General features: G+C 31.0%; 1 protein-coding gene across 23 annotated transcripts in view; it reads left to right on the top strand.

Moving 5' to 3' along the window:
• The window catches only part of LOC145287959 (disks large homolog 1-like), a 909452-nt gene extending 893485 nt beyond the window's left edge, over nucleotides 1–15967 (top strand). For all 23 annotated transcript variants that reach the window (XM_080135923.1, XM_080135919.1, XM_080135921.1 and 20 more), the window contains 7 exons: nucleotides 672–728; nucleotides 1130–1177; nucleotides 4341–4442; nucleotides 6322–6494; nucleotides 10837–10946; nucleotides 12343–12434; nucleotides 15514–15967. In XM_080135923.1, the coding sequence (XP_079992049.1) occupies nucleotides 672–728; nucleotides 1130–1177; nucleotides 4341–4442; nucleotides 6322–6494; nucleotides 10837–10946; nucleotides 12343–12434; nucleotides 15514–15620 (689 nt within the window). In that variant the 3' untranslated portion in view covers nucleotides 15621–15967. The remainder of the gene's footprint in view (nucleotides 1–671; nucleotides 729–1129; nucleotides 1178–4340; nucleotides 4443–6321; nucleotides 6495–10836; nucleotides 10947–12342; nucleotides 12435–15513) is intronic.
• Nucleotides 15968–21273: the final 5306 nt, after the last annotated feature.

The raw sequence follows: 21273 nt of genomic DNA, 5'->3' as shown, positions 1-21273 counted from the left end.
GAAACAATGTTTTTATATCTTAAATGTTGAAACAATTTTTTCATATCTTTGTTAAATGTCAAAACAATGTTTTTTTTTTGTATCTTTAACTATTAGTAAGCATTTAATTTTTTTTTTTTTTTTTTTTTTTGCTTCATTTTATTTTTTATCTCTACTCACTAGGAGTTCTCACACAGGACATCATCAGAGATTACTCACTGATAATAACCTGTGGTGTTCCCTGGAGTCTGGGTGACAATATGTCTCTCATGATTTCTAGTACTTTCATCTCTTTTGATAACCTTTGCAAATGGCATTGCATTATCGCAACAGCCACTTACCATTGATTTATTATCAAACAATTTAATTTTCACTCTGTCTATAAAAAAAATAAATGAACCTGTTTTTTATTTTCTAATACATGTTTTTTTTTAACTTGCTAATATCTTTTATTGAATCTTGTACAGTTTTATAAGTGAACATTGCATAACTTTCTCTCACCCCCCCCCATCTTCTGCCATTTTGACTCCATTTTATGATTAATGTCCCCTTAACACAAACCCTTTTTTTTTTTTTGTTCCTTGTTACTAACCTATCATGACCCTTTACACTTTTGTTTCTTGATTCCACTGTTGCCTATTGTTTATGCCTACCTAACATCTAATATGTCCGTTTTTGTTTGATCTAAATTGAAGGAAATCAAAGTTTCATGCCACATCCAGATAATTCTGAGAGATTTAACCCTCTTGGTTAGTATGATACTGACATCTCTTGACAACAGACTTAACATTGTTGCTATTCCTCCTCTTAAAATGTTGATTCATTATCTTACTTATCCTGATTCCATCCTCCTCTAAAAACGTAAAATGCACTTATTTATGCATGTTGTTGTCTCCCATCTCTAAATCTGCTTCATCCGTTCAACATTTAATTTTAACAAAAGGATTCTCATACGAGACAAAAGAATTCAACTATTCAATTAAATTCTGTTTTAAACAAGGTTTCTTCAAAGTAACAATTGAGATTTATTTCATTAAAAAAAATAAAAAATAATAAGCATTTCCGTTTGAAAGTAATATTTTGGGAAGATTATTAGTTGAGCCTTGTTGTACTGGTGGATTTTTTTTAAGCTGATTCTTCTTTATTTTAGGTGGAGATGAACCAATCTTATCATACGAGGCAGTCATTCAACAGGAATGTGAGTAGCTTTTTCTACTTTTTCACTAGCAATTGTTTCCAAGATACTTTTCTCTTTCTCATACATCTTCTAATATATAAAAGGCAAAATGTGTATGTTTGTATGTCTCGCAAAAACTTGACAGAGGTGGCAGATCTTGACGAAATCGGTATTGTTTTAATATGAAAAAATTGGCCAAAAACATTCGTTCCTTTATCCTCAACTCAGCAGTTTTGTTCAAGGAGAGGTCGCTTTTTCCGTCGACATTTTAGCAAGTCGTCTTTTCAATTTTTATTAAAATTTTTCTCTCTATCTCCTTGACTGTTGCTACCAAATCTTGCCATCTGAAGATACTGGCTTCCTGAATTAAAATGCATCAAATATTGATGTTATTAATAAAATAAAATATGTATTATATACGTTTGAAGACAAAACAATGCATTATTACAAAATAAACATGCATTTATTTTGTTTGAAATTTATATTAAAATTCATAAATATATTTCGAAGGAAACCTTCATCTTCAGTATATCTTTCTTTTCTTTTTTTTGCCATGTTGTTGTTGGAGCAGAGAATCAGAAAATATAAGTCTGTTTGTTGTTTTTATGGTAGTTTTTTAAATCTCGGAACAGTGCGTTGGTCATGCGGGATTTACGTTAAGATTTTTGTTCCTTAGAAGCACTGGTTGAGTTTGAATAACATAAAATATGTATTATATACGTTTGAAACAAAAAAAAAAAAAATGTCCGTTTATTTTGTAATAATGCGTTGTTTTGGCTTCAAATGTATAATACGTACTTTATTTTATTCAAACTCAACCAGCGCTTCTAAGGAACAAAAATCTTAACATTGTTGTTATTGTTTTTTTCTTTTCCCGTTGCATTACTTAATCATGTTTTGCAAAAACAAAAACAAAAGAAATTTTTCCATGCAAAAAAAAAAAAAAAACATGTAAAGAATTTGAAGCATAAAATTCTTTTCCCAAAATGACTGAATTTCCCATTAAATGATCTGAAAACTGTTGATATGCCGTAAAATAAAACAACCATCTCTTTCCATCTCCCTTTTTCCTCCCTCTAGCCCATAGAACATACTCATACACACACACTTTTATAGATTACTTAAAGAACGAGTTGGCATAAAGGAAGTAACTCCTTGAAAATAATTTAGTACATAAAATGGCTGAAAAACAAACCCAATGATGAAATCTGTGCCAGCTTAGGGTAAAGGAATAATTCTAATTTAATTTTAGATATTATTCATCCAAGGCAATGCTGATCAAGAAAATACCAACTTTGTGGGTGTTTGTATTTCGAGTTTTAGCTGGTCATATAGCTGCCTTTTATATAACAGATACATAAAAACTTGAAGTTGGTTACTAACTGTTAATAAACTAAAACAAAAAAAGAAAGGTGTAAATAAGACTTTATAATCGGAATTTTTACTGTTTGTCAACTGTTTTATGAATGCGCATACGTGAATTGTTCACATGACAAATTACTTATGTTAAGAATAAGTAGGTTTGAAAACACTTAAAGATTGTGGCAAGCTAGTCTAATGGTTATCGTATTTGACTCATCATCTTTAGGTTTTGATTTTGATCTCAGCTAAAGTATTTTTTCTTTTTAATTACAAGAAGTGAACTGTTTAGAAAAAACATAATACTTGCATGCATATGTTTCCATTTCTTTACTATTTTTTTTCTTTTTTTTCTTTTTACTTTACTTTTTTAAAGAAATTTAATGTTACATTTAATATCCACAATATTTCCATTTATAATAAGAATTCTGCATGATAAAAATATATTTATGCATATTTTACAACCAGGCAACACTGGCTGGCCTGCTAGTAAGATTGTTTTTAATATTAGTTTTGGTATTTAACATTGTAACAAAAAAAATAATTTGCCTGCTTGAAGGGTGGAAAAAAAAGTAAAATGAGAATATTTTTGATGTTAACGTTTTTTGTTTTGTTTTGTAAGTGGATGGAAAAAAATTCACTGAAGAAGCCTTTTGAAGACATTTTGAATTTATTATCAAGAGAAAATGTATGTTTTGAAAATAGGCAGAAACAGTTGTATGAATAAAAATGTTTCTGATAAAAATTCAGGCCATTTATTAAATTCTATTTTGAACTCTAGTATACACTATTGAGCTATAAACCCAATTTTTATTTGGATTTAAACAGCCACACACACACATAACAGAGCAGAACGGGAAAAGATAACAAAAAAAAAATGATCTAAAAGCAACATGGTCTCTGAAAGAAATAAACATTATACCAGTTGTGACAGGAGCAACTGGCCTAATAAAAAAGAACCTTCAAAAATGCTTAGAAGCAATCCCTGGAAAACCAAGCTGTAAGGAAATACAGATAGCAGCCATAAAGGGAACAGTGTCTATTCTTAAAAAAGCCCTCAGATATAAATTTAAACTATAATAGAATCAAGTGTTAGCCCCAGGAAGGAGCCCCTTGATCTCTTCAAACTAACAAAAGTAAAATAAAAAAAACAAAACAAGTACCAGCTTTTTTTTAATTAGGATCTATAAACATAGCCTTATATTATTTAAAGTAATGTTTTCACCCTCCTTTGTCATTTTGAGATGGCCCAATACTGCCTCTATTTCATGCTTGTGAGCAAAATAGTGTAAAAATGTTATATAGGCTGCTTAAAGTTTTTTATGACCACCATTATTTGATAAAGAAGAGCCAGCCTATTTCTTGTTTTTGTGATTTATACATTTTTAATACAAAGTATATTTTGCCAGCATAAATCTGTTTGTGCTTAAAGAATTTGTGATTCCAATTGATTTTTATATTTGATCCTACTGACATTTTTTTTTAAATTTATATCATAGAAGAGTTATAAGACTAGTTAAAAACCCAGGTTTAATTTAAAAAGCACGTGTATCATGTCAGACATGTTTTGATTGCCTAATCATTATATATTAAACCAATCGCGTTGTTTCTTCCAAATAACAGGGTTTGAACATTATTTAACTTAAATATCGATATAAGAACTCGCTTCACTGTCTTTATTTTTAATTTAGAATAATATGTCAAAAAATATTGGAACGGTTCATAACAAATATATATAAAAACATGCAGTTATTTTTATCCGTTTTCGCAAGTTTTTCCAATTCATTGATTTGATTTAAAACAAACATTTTTTTTTCTTCTTCAGTGAAATACACACGGCCAGTTATAATCTTAGGACCTTTAAAGGACAGAATTAATGATGATCTTATTTCTGAATTCCCAGACAGATTCGGAAGCTGTGTTCCCCGTGAGTACTTTTATATTTTACTTGAAATTTTAGTTTGTCAAAATCAGTGAAAATTGTATGACTCAGAATACAAGTGATACATGATGAGATGTTCACAATATACAAAGCATTTAGAAAGTTGTACTTGCACTTAGCCATTTACACCACAGGTCTTTGCAGAAGTGTATGCTAATGAATAATCAGTTTTAAGTGACAGTCTTCTGGAGGTTGAAGGTTTAATCCTAATAATACTAAGATTATAAATTTCTTAAGATTTCTACTTGTTCGTGGCTAACAGAACAAGATCAAGCTACCCTCATTAATTGACGTGACAAAGATGGGGGGGTCCACCCCCGGGCGGCATGTCTCAGATAGTCAGCATTTTGAGGGGGTAAAAATAGAAAAAATTAAAATAATAAAAAGCTAACAAAAAATCTGAAATTTTGTACCAAAACAAGTTTTTACGGTCGTAATGTTTTTGTGTTTTGTGTGTAATACTGTTTTTAAATGGATTTTAGATCTTTAATTGTAATTCCATGAAAATAAATATTTTGAGGACTTTCTGGAATTTTGAAGGTTAACAGATTATCAACAGCCAGCAGTGGGGGTGGTTACAAATCTTACGACTGCCCCGAATGGCAAAATTTGAAATTCTCTACAAATTCATGAGTTTGACACAATACACCTGGAGAAAGTTTAAGGTTTCATTTATGGAAACATTGTGACAATAAAATCCAAGATAATTGTACTAGACTGAATAATCCAGGTAAGACAAGGTTAGTGTTGCTTTCTTCATTTAACATAAAGTTATCTGGTAAGATTTTAAAAGTTAGACCTAAATAGCATTTCAACATATCAAACTTTTTAGATCTCATTTTCACCAGATAATTCCACTTGTAACTGTTGATTAGCAACATTATCACCCTCACTGTCTCTGTGTGTAACTCTTGCTTCTAATCTCAATCGGGCCCCCTCCCCCCTGAATTATTGTCATGCTGTCTTTTGAGCAAGTGGGTCTCCTAGCATGCAAATTATGAATAAATATGTAATCTTAACAGCAGTCATGGCCACCAAACACCATGAATGCTTTGAACTAGTTAAGTTAGAGCATTCATCACCGCACAAACTTTTATTCTGACTGGCCAATTTTCATTTGTTGTTGTTGTATTGTGTTATTGACATAATAATATTTTTCATTACAGTTTATTTTTTAAACTATATAGTCACATCTAGACAATTGGGAAAAACTCTTATTTTCAATATAAGAATATATAATTGATAACAGTAACAATCATACTAAATTTAAACGTGATTTTGACCTAACAATATTTTCATGGTATAACTTCAGGAATACTCCGTACAATATTGGAGAAGTGAAGCCCAATTAAAATTTTAGTATTTATGCAGAATACAAACCGTGCTATTTTTAAAATCAGATTTTTTCAAGTTAAACTCAATTCTTACAGTATGTATTGTTTATTAAATTGTTAGGTCGAAGTATAGAACAGTTAAAAAAGAGCTCTCCTTTCCCACGTTCAGAATGCGTTTCTTAATATCATTATTAAGCAATTATATTTTGCATAAGTACCAAAACTTTGGTTCAGCTTTGTCAGGTGAAGATATGCAGTCTAACTGATTTGTTCTAGTTTTTCTTATGGTTTTTTTTTGGGGGGGGGTTATATACAAGAGGTGGGGCTATGTTTGTATAGATACATTTACAAATAGTATGAAAAAAATTACTTTCATAAACGTACCAGATATGTTCAACATTTTTCTTTTCAAATTGTCTGGTATGATGTATAAATATAGATCCCTTGAATATACTATGAAATCCAATTCAGGTAGATATCATGCCTATTCAAAATACTAATGAATTAAAAAATCTTTTTTCTTTATTTAGACACAACACGGCAAAGAAGAGAGAATGAAGTTGATGGCCGTGATTACCACTTTGTAGCATCGAGAGAACAGATGGAAAGAGATATCCAAAACCATCTTTTCATTGAGGCTGGCCAGTACAATGACAATCTTTACGGAACCAGTGTGGCATCAGTGAAGGAAGTAGCAGAAAAGGTACGATCTTGATTAAAACAATGGCTATAAATCAGACCTTGTAGCTGAAAAAAATGTATTCACAATTTTTACAAAATAAAAACATGTTGACAGGTGTCCATACTAGAATTATCTGCACGGATTCGTATTACAACAGGTAAGTGCTAAGTAAGAATCAGTTCTAAGTGACAGACTTTGGGAGGCTGATGGTTCAGTTCTCAGTATAACGGATGTGTTTGACTTGTACTCCTGATCTGAAATGAAACATGTACATCAAATCTGTTGCCAAGGTCGCTGGAAAAATGGTGGGATCCTTCTACTGTTCTAGTAAATATCTCACAGCTGATGCAATTCTCTATCTATATAAAAGCCAAGTACGTCCAAGGATGGAGTACTGCTGTCACATCTGGGCAGGGGCTGCTAAAAACAGCTTATCCTGCCTTGACAGGATACAAAATAGACTCCGTAGCTTAGTGGGGGATTCCCTTTTCTCTTCCCAGCAACTTCTCTCCCATACAACCTCTCTTCCACAGAAGAGACGTTGCGAGCCTGATTTGTTTTATCATTATTTCCATAGCAAGTGCTCGTCTGAGCTCCAATCTCTGGTCCCCCTCGCCAATCTTTCACAAAAAACACCTGTCTAGCTGAAAACACTGTCAATAATTCTCCCCACTCTTTATCTGTGCCTAAATCAAAACGAAGATTCCATGAACAAAGCTTCTTTCTTAGAAGTGCACGCCTGTGGAACTCTTCTGTTTGCCTGTTTCCCACCTGATTACAACTTGGATGTCTTCAAGTCCAACATAAACAAATTCCTCATAAACCGCCCCCTTAAGTAATCCACTTAAAAATCAAATCTCCATTACTAATAATTACTACGATATTATACCATTGATTACTGTACACGCAATAACCCTTATCTTCGACTGGCCTCCAGGCCTTAATAAGTGGTGACTACCATGTAAAAAAAACAAAAAACTCTTGTTTGGCTGTGAAACGTGGTCAACAACAGAAAAACAGTCTTAGGAAATTAAGAAAATTATGTCTCACTGAGTTATAGTCAGCGAACGTACTTCCTAACTTCCAGTGTGGTTGCTACTGGAAGCGGTGACAAGGCAAATCAGTTCCTTCATTTTTATTGTTCTTCAGTATTTCTATTGTGACGTGATTTATTGAAATAAAATACAAGAAAAGAAAACATTATTGAAAAATATACAACAAAAATAAACAAAATCCACACAGATAAAAATGATGCAATTAGTCTTTATTTGCACTTTTAATAACAAAATTAAAAAAAAATAAGTTTTTACTTTATTTGAAGTTTTATAAGAAATATGTTTATGAAATTATAAAAAGTAAAATTTTATAAATTTATATAATATATATTTATAAAAGTATAAAAATAAAATTAATGTAAGTAAAATAAAATTTCAGACATCATAAAAAGAACATATCCAATAGATAAAATTCTCAAAATAATTAGTTTTGATTTTCTGCCACCACAGGAATTCTTGTAGATAACTATTAACTTAAATTTTAAAATATGTTTTCAATAATTCTTAAAAAAACAAAAAAAAGCAAAATGTGTTTTCAATGATTCTTAAAATAAAAATAAAACTAATTTCAATAATTCTTAATTAAAATAAGACCGAAAAAAACACTTTTCATTGATTATTAAATTAAATAAAAAATAAAAAAAAGAATGATTGAAAAAAAAAACAATAAAAAAAAAAAAAGGAGTACATGCACAGGGAGACATAGGCGTGAGGTACTGGTTTGCCTTGTCACTGCTTTTGGTAGCAGATACACCAGAAGTTAGGAAGTATGTTAGTTGACTGTTATCATCACACTGTAAAGACTTTCATGAGAAATTGTGTTGCACAGCAACATCTCCACTGGTGTGGCCACATCATCCCTCGTCGATCTTCCAAAATGTTCCAAATGTTTGTCCTAACAATGTTAACAGCCCATGGATGCATGGTAGACTGCTTAAGACATGAAGTGGGAGATCAGTTGATGATGATTTCTTAGTAGAAAAGAAATGACCATGTGCAGAATTTAAGTCAGAATATGAGGCATAATGTTAAAAAGAATAAACTCATAAACCATCCACTGTAACTATGCGATTACTACAGCTACATACCTAGAAAATGGAACTATTAAACCTGACACAGTGATATAGGACCAGAAGGAGAAAGAAGCAACCTTAGTAGAAGTTAGTGTCCTCAATGATACTATATTAAACAGAACTGGGAGGGAAAGATTACATAATACCAAGGTTTTATGTACAACATGAAAAGAAAGTAGATCACCCTCATTTCAACTGGACTCGTGTAAACGAATTTCAAAAACTTCCTGGCGAAGTGCAAGAGAGATACAAACAATTATACTTAAAGGAATTGTTAGGATCTTAACATCTTTCAGCTTGAATGTCTGGCATCTCCAACTCAAACAAAATAAGAAAATTAAGAAGAGTAACAAAAATGAAAATAACAATTATAGCCAATAAAAAAAAATTCCTTTTTCTCTATAAAAAAGTATTTTCAAAAACGATTCCCAATAAGACTAAACAAACTAAAAAGTTCTAATAAAAAGAATGCGATTCCCATGAATTACCATCTCGAATGTCCTACACAGTTAACATAAAACAAACTCCATAAAGTCTTGTGAATATCACGCTCTTGTGTTTATCAGTTATATCGGTGCTTATACAGATAATAGTTCCTGAATTGTCATCTAATCTTCAACCTCTGTCCCATCGACGAAATGTTGCATCCCTATGCTTGTTTTACAAGTATTTTAATGGTGGATGCTCCAATGAACTACTAGCCTTTGTACCCCCTCTATGTAAATTCCCCCCGATAAATCCAACAAGCAGCAAAGTCCCACCCCTACACAGTAGAGATCCCTAGATGTAAGAAAGCCTTTTACTCTAATAGCTCCTTTCCCAGAACTGCAGGACTTTGGAATTCCCTTCCAGGTTTCCTGCTTCCCCAACTGTACTGATATGCAGAAATTCAAGTGTAATGTGAACAGACATCTTGCTGTTCAACTCCTTACATAGTATCCCTGCAAATTATGCCCCTTATAGTAGCCCCCACATCAAAGTGGCACTGTGCCTTGTTTGAGGTGAAAATGTAATAAAAAGATAAGGACGCCAGTGGAAATTGCATTTTCCAAATAAAAACTTTCATATACTTAACAATTAGACAAAAATAGTTACCTACACAAAAATTTAAGAAAAAGTATTGAGAACTTTAATCTATATATCTATAAAAGTGAATGTGTCTGTGTGTCTACATTTCCCTATGCAATAACTCTGTCAGTTTTTAATCTAAAGACTCGAAATTTGATATACAGGGTACTGAGATTTGGGAAAATCTATGTGATCGGTTTTCGGACAGAAATTTGGCTGTTAAGGGGTCAAAGTTCAACAATATGACCTTTGAGAACTGTACCAAACTCCTCCAACAATTTGGGGTCTAAACACTTGAAATTTTAGATATAGGTCACTTGGACATGGATCTAACTTAATAACTTGATTTGATCCCAAAACAATAAATGTTAAGAGGTCATAATAGGGGTCAAAGTTAAAAAAAAAAATTACTTTTTTTTTGTTTCTTTGTTTTGTTTTGTTTTTTTGCTCAGCATACACCTCCAAACACCCGGGCAACGCCGGGCAGCCATGCTAGTTAAAAATAAAATCAGTTTTATCATATTTTGTTGATTCATTATTACTCTATTAAATGACACTTAGTTATTTCCCCTTGCTTTACAGGTATTTCCACTCTTATCAATGTCAGATTGACAAAATACAATGAAAACTAATTATTATATTTAATTAAAATTCTGCTTGATAATTTTTCCTTAAATTTTCGTTTTTCAAAGATTTTATGAAAATCGCTTGAATGAGGTGTGACGCTACCTGATGTAAAGAGCTAACAAGAATGAATGATTATTGCAAACACAGGATGCCTATTGACTTTAGTCTTGTAAAGACACAGACTGTATGTAGGAGGAAACAGTGAGCAGGTAGGAAGTTCCACAATCTTGCAATTCATAGGACGCTGTATTACGAGGAATCAGAACAGCGAATTGATGGACCACTAGACCATCGAGTTAAACAAGCTGGAACAAAGGAGGCAGGAAATAGATCAGACAATTCTAAAGAACACGTCATAATATCCATTTAAAAGAAAGAAAAAAAGAGACTGACTAGCAACATCATGTCTGTGAAAGGTTGCAGAGAAGAAAAATGATTTTTATTTGTGTGACAAGCTGTATAAGCACCATTATCTTATATTCATTAGTTTGGAATTATTTTAAAATCAATTTCATTTGTTTTCTTTCTCTTTATCAACAGGGCAAGCACTGCATTTTAGATGTGAGTGGAAATGCAATTAAGCGACTACAAGTTGCTGGACTTTATCCAATTGCAGTTTTCATCAAACCCAAGTCCGTGGAATCTATTATGTAAGTTTTCTTTTTATTACTATTTAATAGGTACTGGTTGAAGCACTAATTTACCACAGGTCCTAGGTATGACCTTAAAAAATATCCAATGATGAGACCCCATTTGGGGGTTGTGGGGAATGTGAAGTTGCTGCTTAGTTAACATTGCTGTCAAGTTCACTTTGGCCTGGAGTGATAATACCTTTTAGGGTGTCTGGTGCTACCAGATCATGCTGTCTTGAAGAGATTGACTTCCTGACCAGAAATGCACCAAATATTGGTGTTATTTTTTTTCCTTTCATGTTCTGCAAAGCTAAAAAACAAAAACAATGTTTCTCTCTGAAACAACCAAACCAAAACATCATGATTAAATATTTGAAAAAATATAGACAACTTGAAGCATAAAAACTTTTTTTTTTTTTTTTTTTTTTTTAAATTACCAAGTTTAGCATTATTTTTTTTAATAAAGGCTGTTTTAAAAAAAAAAGATCTGAAGAAATCCGAATGTTTATACCTTCAAGTCTCAACATAAAATTCGGTACATATTTAGAATTACATTTATTTAAAAAAAATACAGAAAAATCTTTATGATGTACGTACTTGTTACAAAATGAAGATGTCATATTCTAAAAATCATGTAGGCCTTGTTAGTAAATGAAAATATTATGTTGCCAAAGGGCAACTAAAGATAAATTTGTCTGTAGAGCCCTGATATATAGTATGTACATTATCTCTGTTTATACATAAAATCCATGTTAAATAGATATTGACTTAATTATGTAGATGGTTTGTGTTCTAAGTTTAAATTCTTGAATGCATGATGTATCTTTGATGTTTAGTTTTTCTTTTTTTTTTCTTTTTTTTTTTTTTGGTTTTCAATACTTTTGATGCAAAACAAACAACTTGAAGCATAAAACGTTTTTTTGTTTGTTTTTTTTAAATTACTGAAGTTTAGCTTTAAATATTCTGAAAAGAGTTGATATAATGTAAAACAAAACAATCAAACTGGATTGGTCTAATAAGTACTATTTCAGGCTATAGAATCAGCTCTACCAAATTTAAATCCCAGTGAATCTATTGTGTTCATTTATGCATGAATACTTGGGAATGATATATTTAATCTGATGCATTGGCACAAGATAATCATAAAGCTAAGACCATGTAAATGCTAGCGGATATTAAATTCACAGTTGGTCCCAATAAGCCGAATGTCTCCGTCAAGGTAGTTGATTTTTGATAAGATTAATTTTTGCAACGAGGTGTCCTCCCATCCTCCTACAAACAGCACCTGATATTCCCAAATGGTTACCCAACTGGTACTGATCAGATTCAGTGTAGCTTAACTTTTTTGATGTTTAGTTTTTCTTTTTTCAAAACTTTTGATGTTTAAATATAACAATTATTTTTTTTTTTCTAGGGAAATGAATAAGAGGATCACAGAGGACCAGGCCAGAAAGACATATGAACGGGCAATGAAACTTGAGCAAGAATTTGGCGAATATTTCACGTGTAAGTTTCTTGCAATTCCAAGAAATTTGTAGTGTTTTTGAATCTCAATTCTGTTAAATAAAATAAGAAAAAATGGTTAAAATCAATCCATTTTTGGTCTCAAAAGTTTAACTTTCTTAGCTTCTAAAATCAAACATTTTTACATAATATGCAAGCAATGTTTAGTTGCCTAGCCAATTTTACTGTAAGTCTTTATTTCTTATGCTATAAATGTTCATGTCCTATTTTATGATGACCTGCTTCTTTAACTCTTAACATCAATTTGAAAACTTCAGTTCAGTAAGCAGATATTTTGGAAAAAATTTTGGCGCTGATGCAATATGGGACACAGATGAAAATTGCAATTCTAAATAAATTAACAGGAAAACTTTTTGATATGCTTACATATAAGGCAAAAATTGGTAGATTAGGGAAAGGTAAACTTAACTAAAAGTTTTATCGTATTTTGCTGATCCGCCACCAAGAACTGAAGTCTTGTAAAGCAAGGGGAGGTAAGTCAATCTGTCATTTAATCAATTAATGACAGATGGGCAAAATGTAAAAACCGATTTTTATCCTTAACTAAAATTTTACTTCAGAATTTTTCTTCATTTTTAGTGAGGATACTTATTTTTGCCTAAGCAAAGAGTTTTTACTTGGAATGTGGTTTCCATATGTGCTTCATTTATAATATAAATCTCACCTGTCTGTTTAAATGTTTGTAGACTACCTAAAACCTTTGACAGAGGCATCAGATTTTCATCAGATTGGTATCGTTTTGAAGCTTGACCCTTCGGATGACAAATATAAAAAAAAATGGCTAAAAACATTCATTCCTTCACCCTCAACTGGGCACTTTTCTACAAGGAGGGCTGCTTTTGTTGGTGATATTTTCGAAAGTCATCCCCTCTTTTCAACTGACTAGCCTTAATTTAAACCTTTGCCACTGGCGATGGATGCAACGGCAAAGACGTCATTTTTTTTTTTTATTTTATTTTACATTCTTTTCCTCCTTTCGAACTTGCATGCCTGCTACCATTTCTTTTTTCGTTCAACACACACCTCCAAACACCCAGGCAATGCTGGGCACCCAGGCTAGTGCTGGATAAATGGCAAATTTTTTCTCACAATAATGGACTTGAAAAAAGTCATTTAATCAATATAAAAATAATGAGATGGTAAAATAAGTATTAGCACTCGGTTGTAAATCTCATATGGCATGACTTTGACAAATAAAATTTCTTCCACAAATATCTGAGGACAGTTGACTTTTGTCACTGTCTGGACCTGTATCTGAACACGAACCTTCTGGAAAAATGCTTTTATGGCCCCCAGATGTCAAGCAACAGACTGGGATCCCTCATAGTAAAATTAATGTTGGGACAATTAATAAGAAATTAGAAATATCGGAATAGCAAAAATTTGTGCCTATTTTTCTGGTGCAAAAAAAAAAAAAAAAAAAAAAAAAACGATTGTTTTGTTTTTGCTTAAAACAATTTATAAAAAATATTTATTGGTTTTTAAACTTAGTAACACTCCAATTTATAGATCAGTCTCCTCCTCCCAATGTATTTTTGCATTTACAAAAATTTATGCACATTATACAGTGATCCAAAAATGAATGAGAAAAAAAAAAAATTTTTATAGATATATATATATATATATATATTTAAAGGTTTTAAAAAAAAAACTGAAATCTGTAATTGTATCAGGATTAGGGATTTAAAACAGAATCGGTAATTATATCAAACTCTGAGGAGGGATATTGGAATGGACACATCGCTTATTATAATCAAGACTCTTCTGAAGGAGGACACTAGCACCTTGGGATTAAAGCTTTTAAACGCAATAAGTGAGTGAGCATTGTCACACACAAACTTCATTAATGTTTCATTGGCAAATAATGCAGGATTCCAGACAAAAAGTTTCACATGCATTAGTAAAAGTTAATTCTTTTTTTGTTGTGATATTTTTTTTTAAACATCAACAAAATGTAATATAGGTGCTTAATCTTATAAGAATAAAGGCTGCATTATCTGCTCATGGTTATGCTCCTGGAATCAGCCTACCAGAGGAAGTAGTGACAATGCTTACCATATCCAGGTTTAAGCTCACCTTGAACACTCAGATGTTATATAGACATGCACATCTTATAACTGCCTGTTTAAATTGCTTGTTGAACTTTGCTACTTTTTGCCAATAACTTTCATGTTCAGGAATAGATATAAACAAAGTGCAATCTCATGCACTGTCGGACGAGTTGTCATTTTTTTTTTTTTTTTTTTAATTTTTTTTTTATTTAGGTTTTGCACAATATACGAAGAGCGTTCCAAAAGTAATGCCTCCTATTTTTATTCCATCCGAATATATCAGAGAAGATTGTAAATTGTACAGGGTGACCCATAAAAAACGGGCCCCGCTCTAATTAGGCCCTGTTTCTTATTGTTTTGGCTGAATGAAATGAAACTAGTTTATTATATTCAAAACATCACATCAAAACACTAGGGTCTTTGGCCTTTTTTTTCTTTTTTTTTTTTCTCCGTTCTACAGCATATGTTCTAGATGACTTTTGTTTTTTTTTTGGTCACCCTGTATTATCATGACTGAACTTGGTTCATACGTGACCTGAAAGTTTCATTTTTCTGTTGCAGATGTTGCCGGTGTGAGACTCAAAACAAGCATCATGGACGTGTGTCAGAAGAAAGGGTGCATTATTGAATTCCTCCATGCAGAAAAAAATTGAACCAATCAACATTCACTGTAGAATGTTTACAAGGCCAATATAGTTTATGTTGTCGGCACAGTTAAGAGATGGGTTTGTTGATTTCAGAGTGGTTATAGAGATCTGAGTGGAAAAGTGCACTCTGGATGCCCATGTACAAACCACCCAATCGCTGGCAAAAGTGCATTGAGAATGGTGGTGACTATGTAGAAAAATAAATTCTGGAGCACAAGAGGTCACTTGTTTTAATAGTACCATTCCTGTCTTTGTAGCTATTATGTTTTTTGTTTATAGTTAAAAACTAGGATGCGTTATTATTTTTATTTAGAATGCCTCATGATTATATCAACATTTATTTGATTTTTTTTCTGCTTTCAGCTGTCGTACAAGGTGATACAGCCGATGAAATCTATGCAAAAGTGAAGGAAGTGATCCGTGATCAGTCAGGTCCCACAATATGGGTGCCAGCAAAGGAGAAGCTCTGAGCTGGATTTTTCAAAACAGAGGGAGAAAGGAAGAAAAAAAAAAAAACAAATTCAACTGGTAAAGGGGAAAATTTCAACTGCGCTCAGTACCAAGTTGAAAAAAAATATCTATATTTGAGGGTGAAACTACTACATTGAACCCGACAAATATATATATATATATAAATTGGGGATCTGAGATCGGCTACTAAGCAAAATTCAAAGCGTCATCACAAACTCTATGGAGTAGAATACTACCCTGCCCAACCCCCACCCCATTCCCCCAGCAAGCATTATAAATCATGTCCATTATTACCTTTTTCAGCCACCACCACCACTATCAACCCAACAAACAAACAAACAATTATCTCTAGAAAAAAGATATGGAAAAAAAAAAAAAAAAAAAAAATGACCAGTTGAACACCTAAAGTGGGGCTTGATTAGGCTGTTTGGCATTTATCATCTTGCCAGTTTGACCTTGATTTCATATATATATAAAAAAAAAAAGCTGAACCAAAACACAGGAAAAGGAAGAATGGAAAGAATAACAAAAAATATATATATATATAGTAACAATAACAAAAAGAAAATTCTGCATTTATTTTTTAATTTAATTTTTTTTTTTTGTTCCTTGGAAAATTTAAGCTAATTTTACTAATCTGTCATTGAGACAGTGAATGGGTGAGTGGGTTCTTCATTCCTACCATCACCATTATTATTATTATTATTATTATTATTATTATTATTTTTACTATTATAATTATTATTAATATTCTTATAATTATTATTCTTGTAATTATTACCAGATTCCTTTTATTATAAGGTGAATAATATTAGTTTTTAATGGATACAGCAGCAATTAAAATTTTTAAATCTTTCCTTTTAGAAAAAAAAGCTTTTTTTTTCTTTTTTTTTTCTCACGTCTTTTTTTTTTTTTTTAATAGTTGTTCACCTTTGAATTATTCTGCTTATTTTGTTCACTTCATCCATTTAAGTTTTAAAAGTAGTTTTTATTATTACAGTTTATTTTTCACTAAGAGCTGCCCACCATTGTTGCACTTATCAAAGTCACATATATAACTATTTTATCCTAGATCTTGCAAATTAGATAGAATTTATGATTTAAATAATTAAAAAAAAAAAAAAAAAAAATTTTTAACTTTGCCTTTCATTAGATAATTTTTAAATGTTTACAGTTTCAGTTTTAACTTTTTTTTTATCATTTGCTTAATTTTATTTGCAAAAAGTTATAAAACATTTTGTAGATTTTTTTTTTTTTTAAATAAAAATTGACATTTAAAAGAAAAATGGAGGGATGATTCTTCTCCAATTAGTTATTAAATATTAAATAACACAATACACACACACACATATATATATATATATATATATATATATATATATATATATATACGCATGTGCTGGCAAACCACTGCTTCAATAACAGCAGTATTTTGGTTAATGCTTTTGTATTTTTTATTTTTTTTTTTACCTCTGCAACAATTATTTCTTGCTAGTGAATGACCGACATAATGATTCTGTAGGGGAAATTTATCATGTGAGTCTGTTTTAAATTGAGCAGACTTTCGCCCTTATTACTCCTCGGACCTCTTCATTTCCGTACTGTTCAGATTTAAGGTTCCGGTTTTGTTTCTTCCTCTTTCATCCTTTTTATCATCCCATTATTTAAAAAGAGAAAAAAAAAAAATAATATACCTATGTCATATCCACCGAAACATACGTATATATATATATACACACACGCTGCTGAGACTTGTATCAGTAACAGACATTGGGATGGATTTTTTTAAGTTTTATTACTAAGTGATGACACTGTAAGTCGCATTGAATCTGTTTTATGATGTATGTATGACCAAACCACTCTTGATGCTTTTGGAGCTAAAGGGGAGATAATCAAGGTTTGCACACAAGAGGCTGACATCAACCATTGAAGTCTTTGGAAGTGGAAGTTAATTTAATTGTTTTAAGTAAAAGAAATTGAGGAAAGCAATGTAATTTTATTTCCCCAGGAGAAGGGGGGGAAACTTTATATACACAGATAAAAATATTGATAATTTGGGGAGGGGGGACTTAAAGCTGACGAGAATAACATTTTTATTAAAATTTAAGTAAAAGAAAAAAAAAAACAATTGTAGTTAATCAAAAAGTAAATTTCTTTAAAAAAAAAAAAAAAAAAAAATATAGTTGACATTTCAAAATCTATTCTTGATGACTTTCTTTATTCTTTTACTTTTATCACACTAAAATCAATGATTTTTTTTAACCTCCCGAGAAATATTTACCTGTCACCTCTCCCTCAATTTTTTTTAATCAGCAAGTGGAAATAATTTTTGCTAACAAAAATTTAAAAAAAACAAACAAAAAAAAACACTTGCACAACTGTTTTTATTACATAATATAAATCTCTGTGCAAATTGTTAAATAAAAATTCCCATCTTTAAAAATAGCCACACATTTCTTGATTGTACCTCCAATTTTTTATGTTCAACTAATTTCAGATATCAGCAACAGCTCAGTCATATAACCAATGCAATATATTCAAGAGACAAAATTATTTCAAAATAACAAACTTAGAAAAGCTTTCAGGTTTTCTTGGATAATATTGTCCTTTATTTCATTTAAAAAATTTTTTTGTTTACTCAAAACTAACTACCTTGCTATAACAAAATTTTGATATAAACATTTTTTTTTTAATTTACAAAAATAGAGCTCGAGTTTAAAACATGATTTCCGTTTTCTAAGATTAATTAAAGCAGGCTCTTCATTCTTCCTTGCCCCCTCTTCACTTTATTCTCAGAAAAGTGTCCATATGTATTGTCGGCATACACTCCCATGTTTTTTTTTTTTTTTTTTTTTTTTTCAATTTTAGTTGAATCAAATTGCTCTTACTATTTTTTTTATTTATTTATTTATTTATTTTTAACCAGGTTTCCTTTCCCCATTTAAAAATAAAGATTTCGATATTTTCACACCCATTCTGTTGTGAGAGACCGGTTCCTCTTCTTTCACAATAGAAAATGGTAATTAAGTCCTTTTTATATATTAGCAGTAATCTTTACTGTTGGGAAAAAGAAAATTAAATAAGCATTAATTTTTGCTGTGGTGGTACACTATAATAATTACTACTTTTTGATTATTAAGTAATAAAAACAAAAAATTAGAAATTTTAAATAACTTGCACTCTTTTACCATGTAATAATTAAAAACAATTATTACACTCAGCATTCTTTTTGATATCAATTCTAATGTTGTCTTCTATATTGTCTCCTCCTCCTCCTACTACTACTACTACTACTACTACTAAAATCTAAATCTAATTTAAAATATATAAACAGAGAGGTACGTTAGATTTGTTTTGCAGAAAATGTGTGCTGGAAGATGAACAAAGAAAAAGAAAAAAAAAACTCCTTACCTTATCCCCCCCCCTTCCTCCTCTCCTGTATCGTCCACTATGTGTGAAAACAGCCAGTCATGTCTATCAGGAGAGTTTTTTTTTTTTTTTAAATCACATCATGACCGCAATCATCATCAGCCAACTCTTCCCAACCTGCCATGGTCAATATAATAAAAACATAACTTGTTCCGACTTGTAATAATATGGAATCTCGTTAAATTCTCTAACGAAAATGTGTTACTCGCTGCTGCAACGGACCGATGAACATTTTTTTTTCCCCTCCCAAATCAAAGCTGAATCTCCAGTAAAATCGTTTAGCATTGACTCCCTCTGCGTTCTCAGAGGTCAGATGAATGTGGGCTCCTTTATTATTCAATCGACCATGTTGTTCTGATTACAAATGGTTTGGGCTTGTCCTGAGCAAGCCACCTAGATCTTAAATTGTTTTTGCATATTACCCAATGCAGTCATTCCATTTATATTCTTGTAAAATCTGCAATATATTACTAGTTTATATAAACTTCCCTCAAAATATCTCATCAGATTGTAGTTTAATTTTTTTTTATTTTGCCATTTAGATTAACCTTGTCTTTATCAGCCATTCGCGTAGTGTTATTTAAAGGACAAATTTTATATACAATTCTCAAAGCTAATTTTTTTAAAAGAAAATACTGCATAAAAAAAACTCTTCAGTTATTGGTGTGTCCCTCCCCTCCCTCTTGTATCCCTGGGCAATATAATCTATTGGATTCAAAAAGAAAACGATATGGTGCTGAATTAATTCTTCAGTTATTAAATTCGATCAATTGTTTTTTTTTTTTTTGTGGTCTTTATATTATCCTTAGTCAGAAAATGGCTCAGTTATGAAAAAAATCTACCATCTACTTAAGTTGTTTTATTTATTTATTTTTTTTTCACCCTTGTTCTTTTTCTTTTTAAATATAATTGAAACAAGATTTTATTATACATGTTAAATTTAAAATATATAGCATGTATCTCCTATCAGCAGAAAAAAATCAATTAGTCTGCTCGATCGTGAAAAAAAAAAAATACAAGAATATGTATTTTTCGTTTACTTATTCATACATGGACTTGCTCTAGGTATCCAAGTTTCATCCAGTAGATCACTGAGCAGCTTGAAATTTTTAAATTTAAGCTGGAATTATGAATAAAAAGAATCCCAAGTGACTGAATGGACGAAACCTAGGTATTTCTACTAGGGGAAAAAAATTAATCTGTATGCTCAATTGTAAAAAAAAAAGAAAAATACAAGAATATGTATTTTTTATTATTTTACTTAAAACGGAATTTAAAAAACAAAAATCCTGGGTGATCCAATGGACGAAATCTGGGTACTCATAACGAATACATAGGTTTATGATGTGCGTATGTATAATTTTAGTGTGTAAGATAGACTATGTTCATTTGTTCTGATGATAATTCATTCTAAAATTCTTACGTCAGACTGTAAGGTATTTTATTTATTTTTTAGTCTGACTTGCGTAAGTTTGTTAGACAACTGAAAAGAAGGATCAACAACTAAAATAAATACAGAATCTTATCCAATATAGTCCGTTTAGTCAGATTGTGTTAAAATTACAGAAAGATATTATCAAAAATAAAGAATCTATTTAAGTTCAAAACACTTCAGTGACCTTTTGGACACCCTGTATTTATGTATATTATTTTATTTGAGTGAAAGTTTTTGGTGAATCTTTCAACAGCATCAGTCAAAGATGAAATGAGCGCCACTGTAAGTCAGGAGTCTGCCTTAGTGCTCAGTTCATCGTTGACTGCTGATAGAGATGAAACCACCAGACTTAAACTAATCAACAAAATGATCAATTACATCTCATTGTCTTTGATTTTCTTGTAGGTTGATTTTACACATTTCCACGCCTGTTTGTGTTTCCACGCCTATGTGGATAACTTAAAATAAAAAGTAAACACATATGTATAATGTGTATGCAACCAGTTGTTTCTTTCTATCCACTCTCCTCTCCCCCAAAATTTAAATAAATTTGTACAAAAAGATTTTTTTTAGCTTTTGATATTTTTAAATCAACAATTTGATCCAGAATGTGACCTATGAATGTAGATTTCATGTTTTAGCTGATGAAAAAAAAATAAGATGTCACTTCTTTCGTTTGTTAATTTAAACTATTTCTAGCTGCAAACAGCACTTGTAAATATGCAGTCTATTTGGAAAAATTGAATGTGCATATTTTTAGCAATAAATGCATTAGAAGACATTTTCAA

This window comes from Euprymna scolopes, chromosome 11 (assembly GCF_053919585.1).
Source record: "Euprymna scolopes isolate OS-2025 chromosome 11, ASM5391958v1, whole genome shotgun sequence".
NCBI lineage: Eukaryota > Metazoa > Mollusca > Cephalopoda > Sepiida > Sepiolidae > Euprymna > Euprymna scolopes.
Note: the sequence above shows the minus strand (reverse complement) of the source record. Positions and strands in the feature narration are given on the sequence as shown.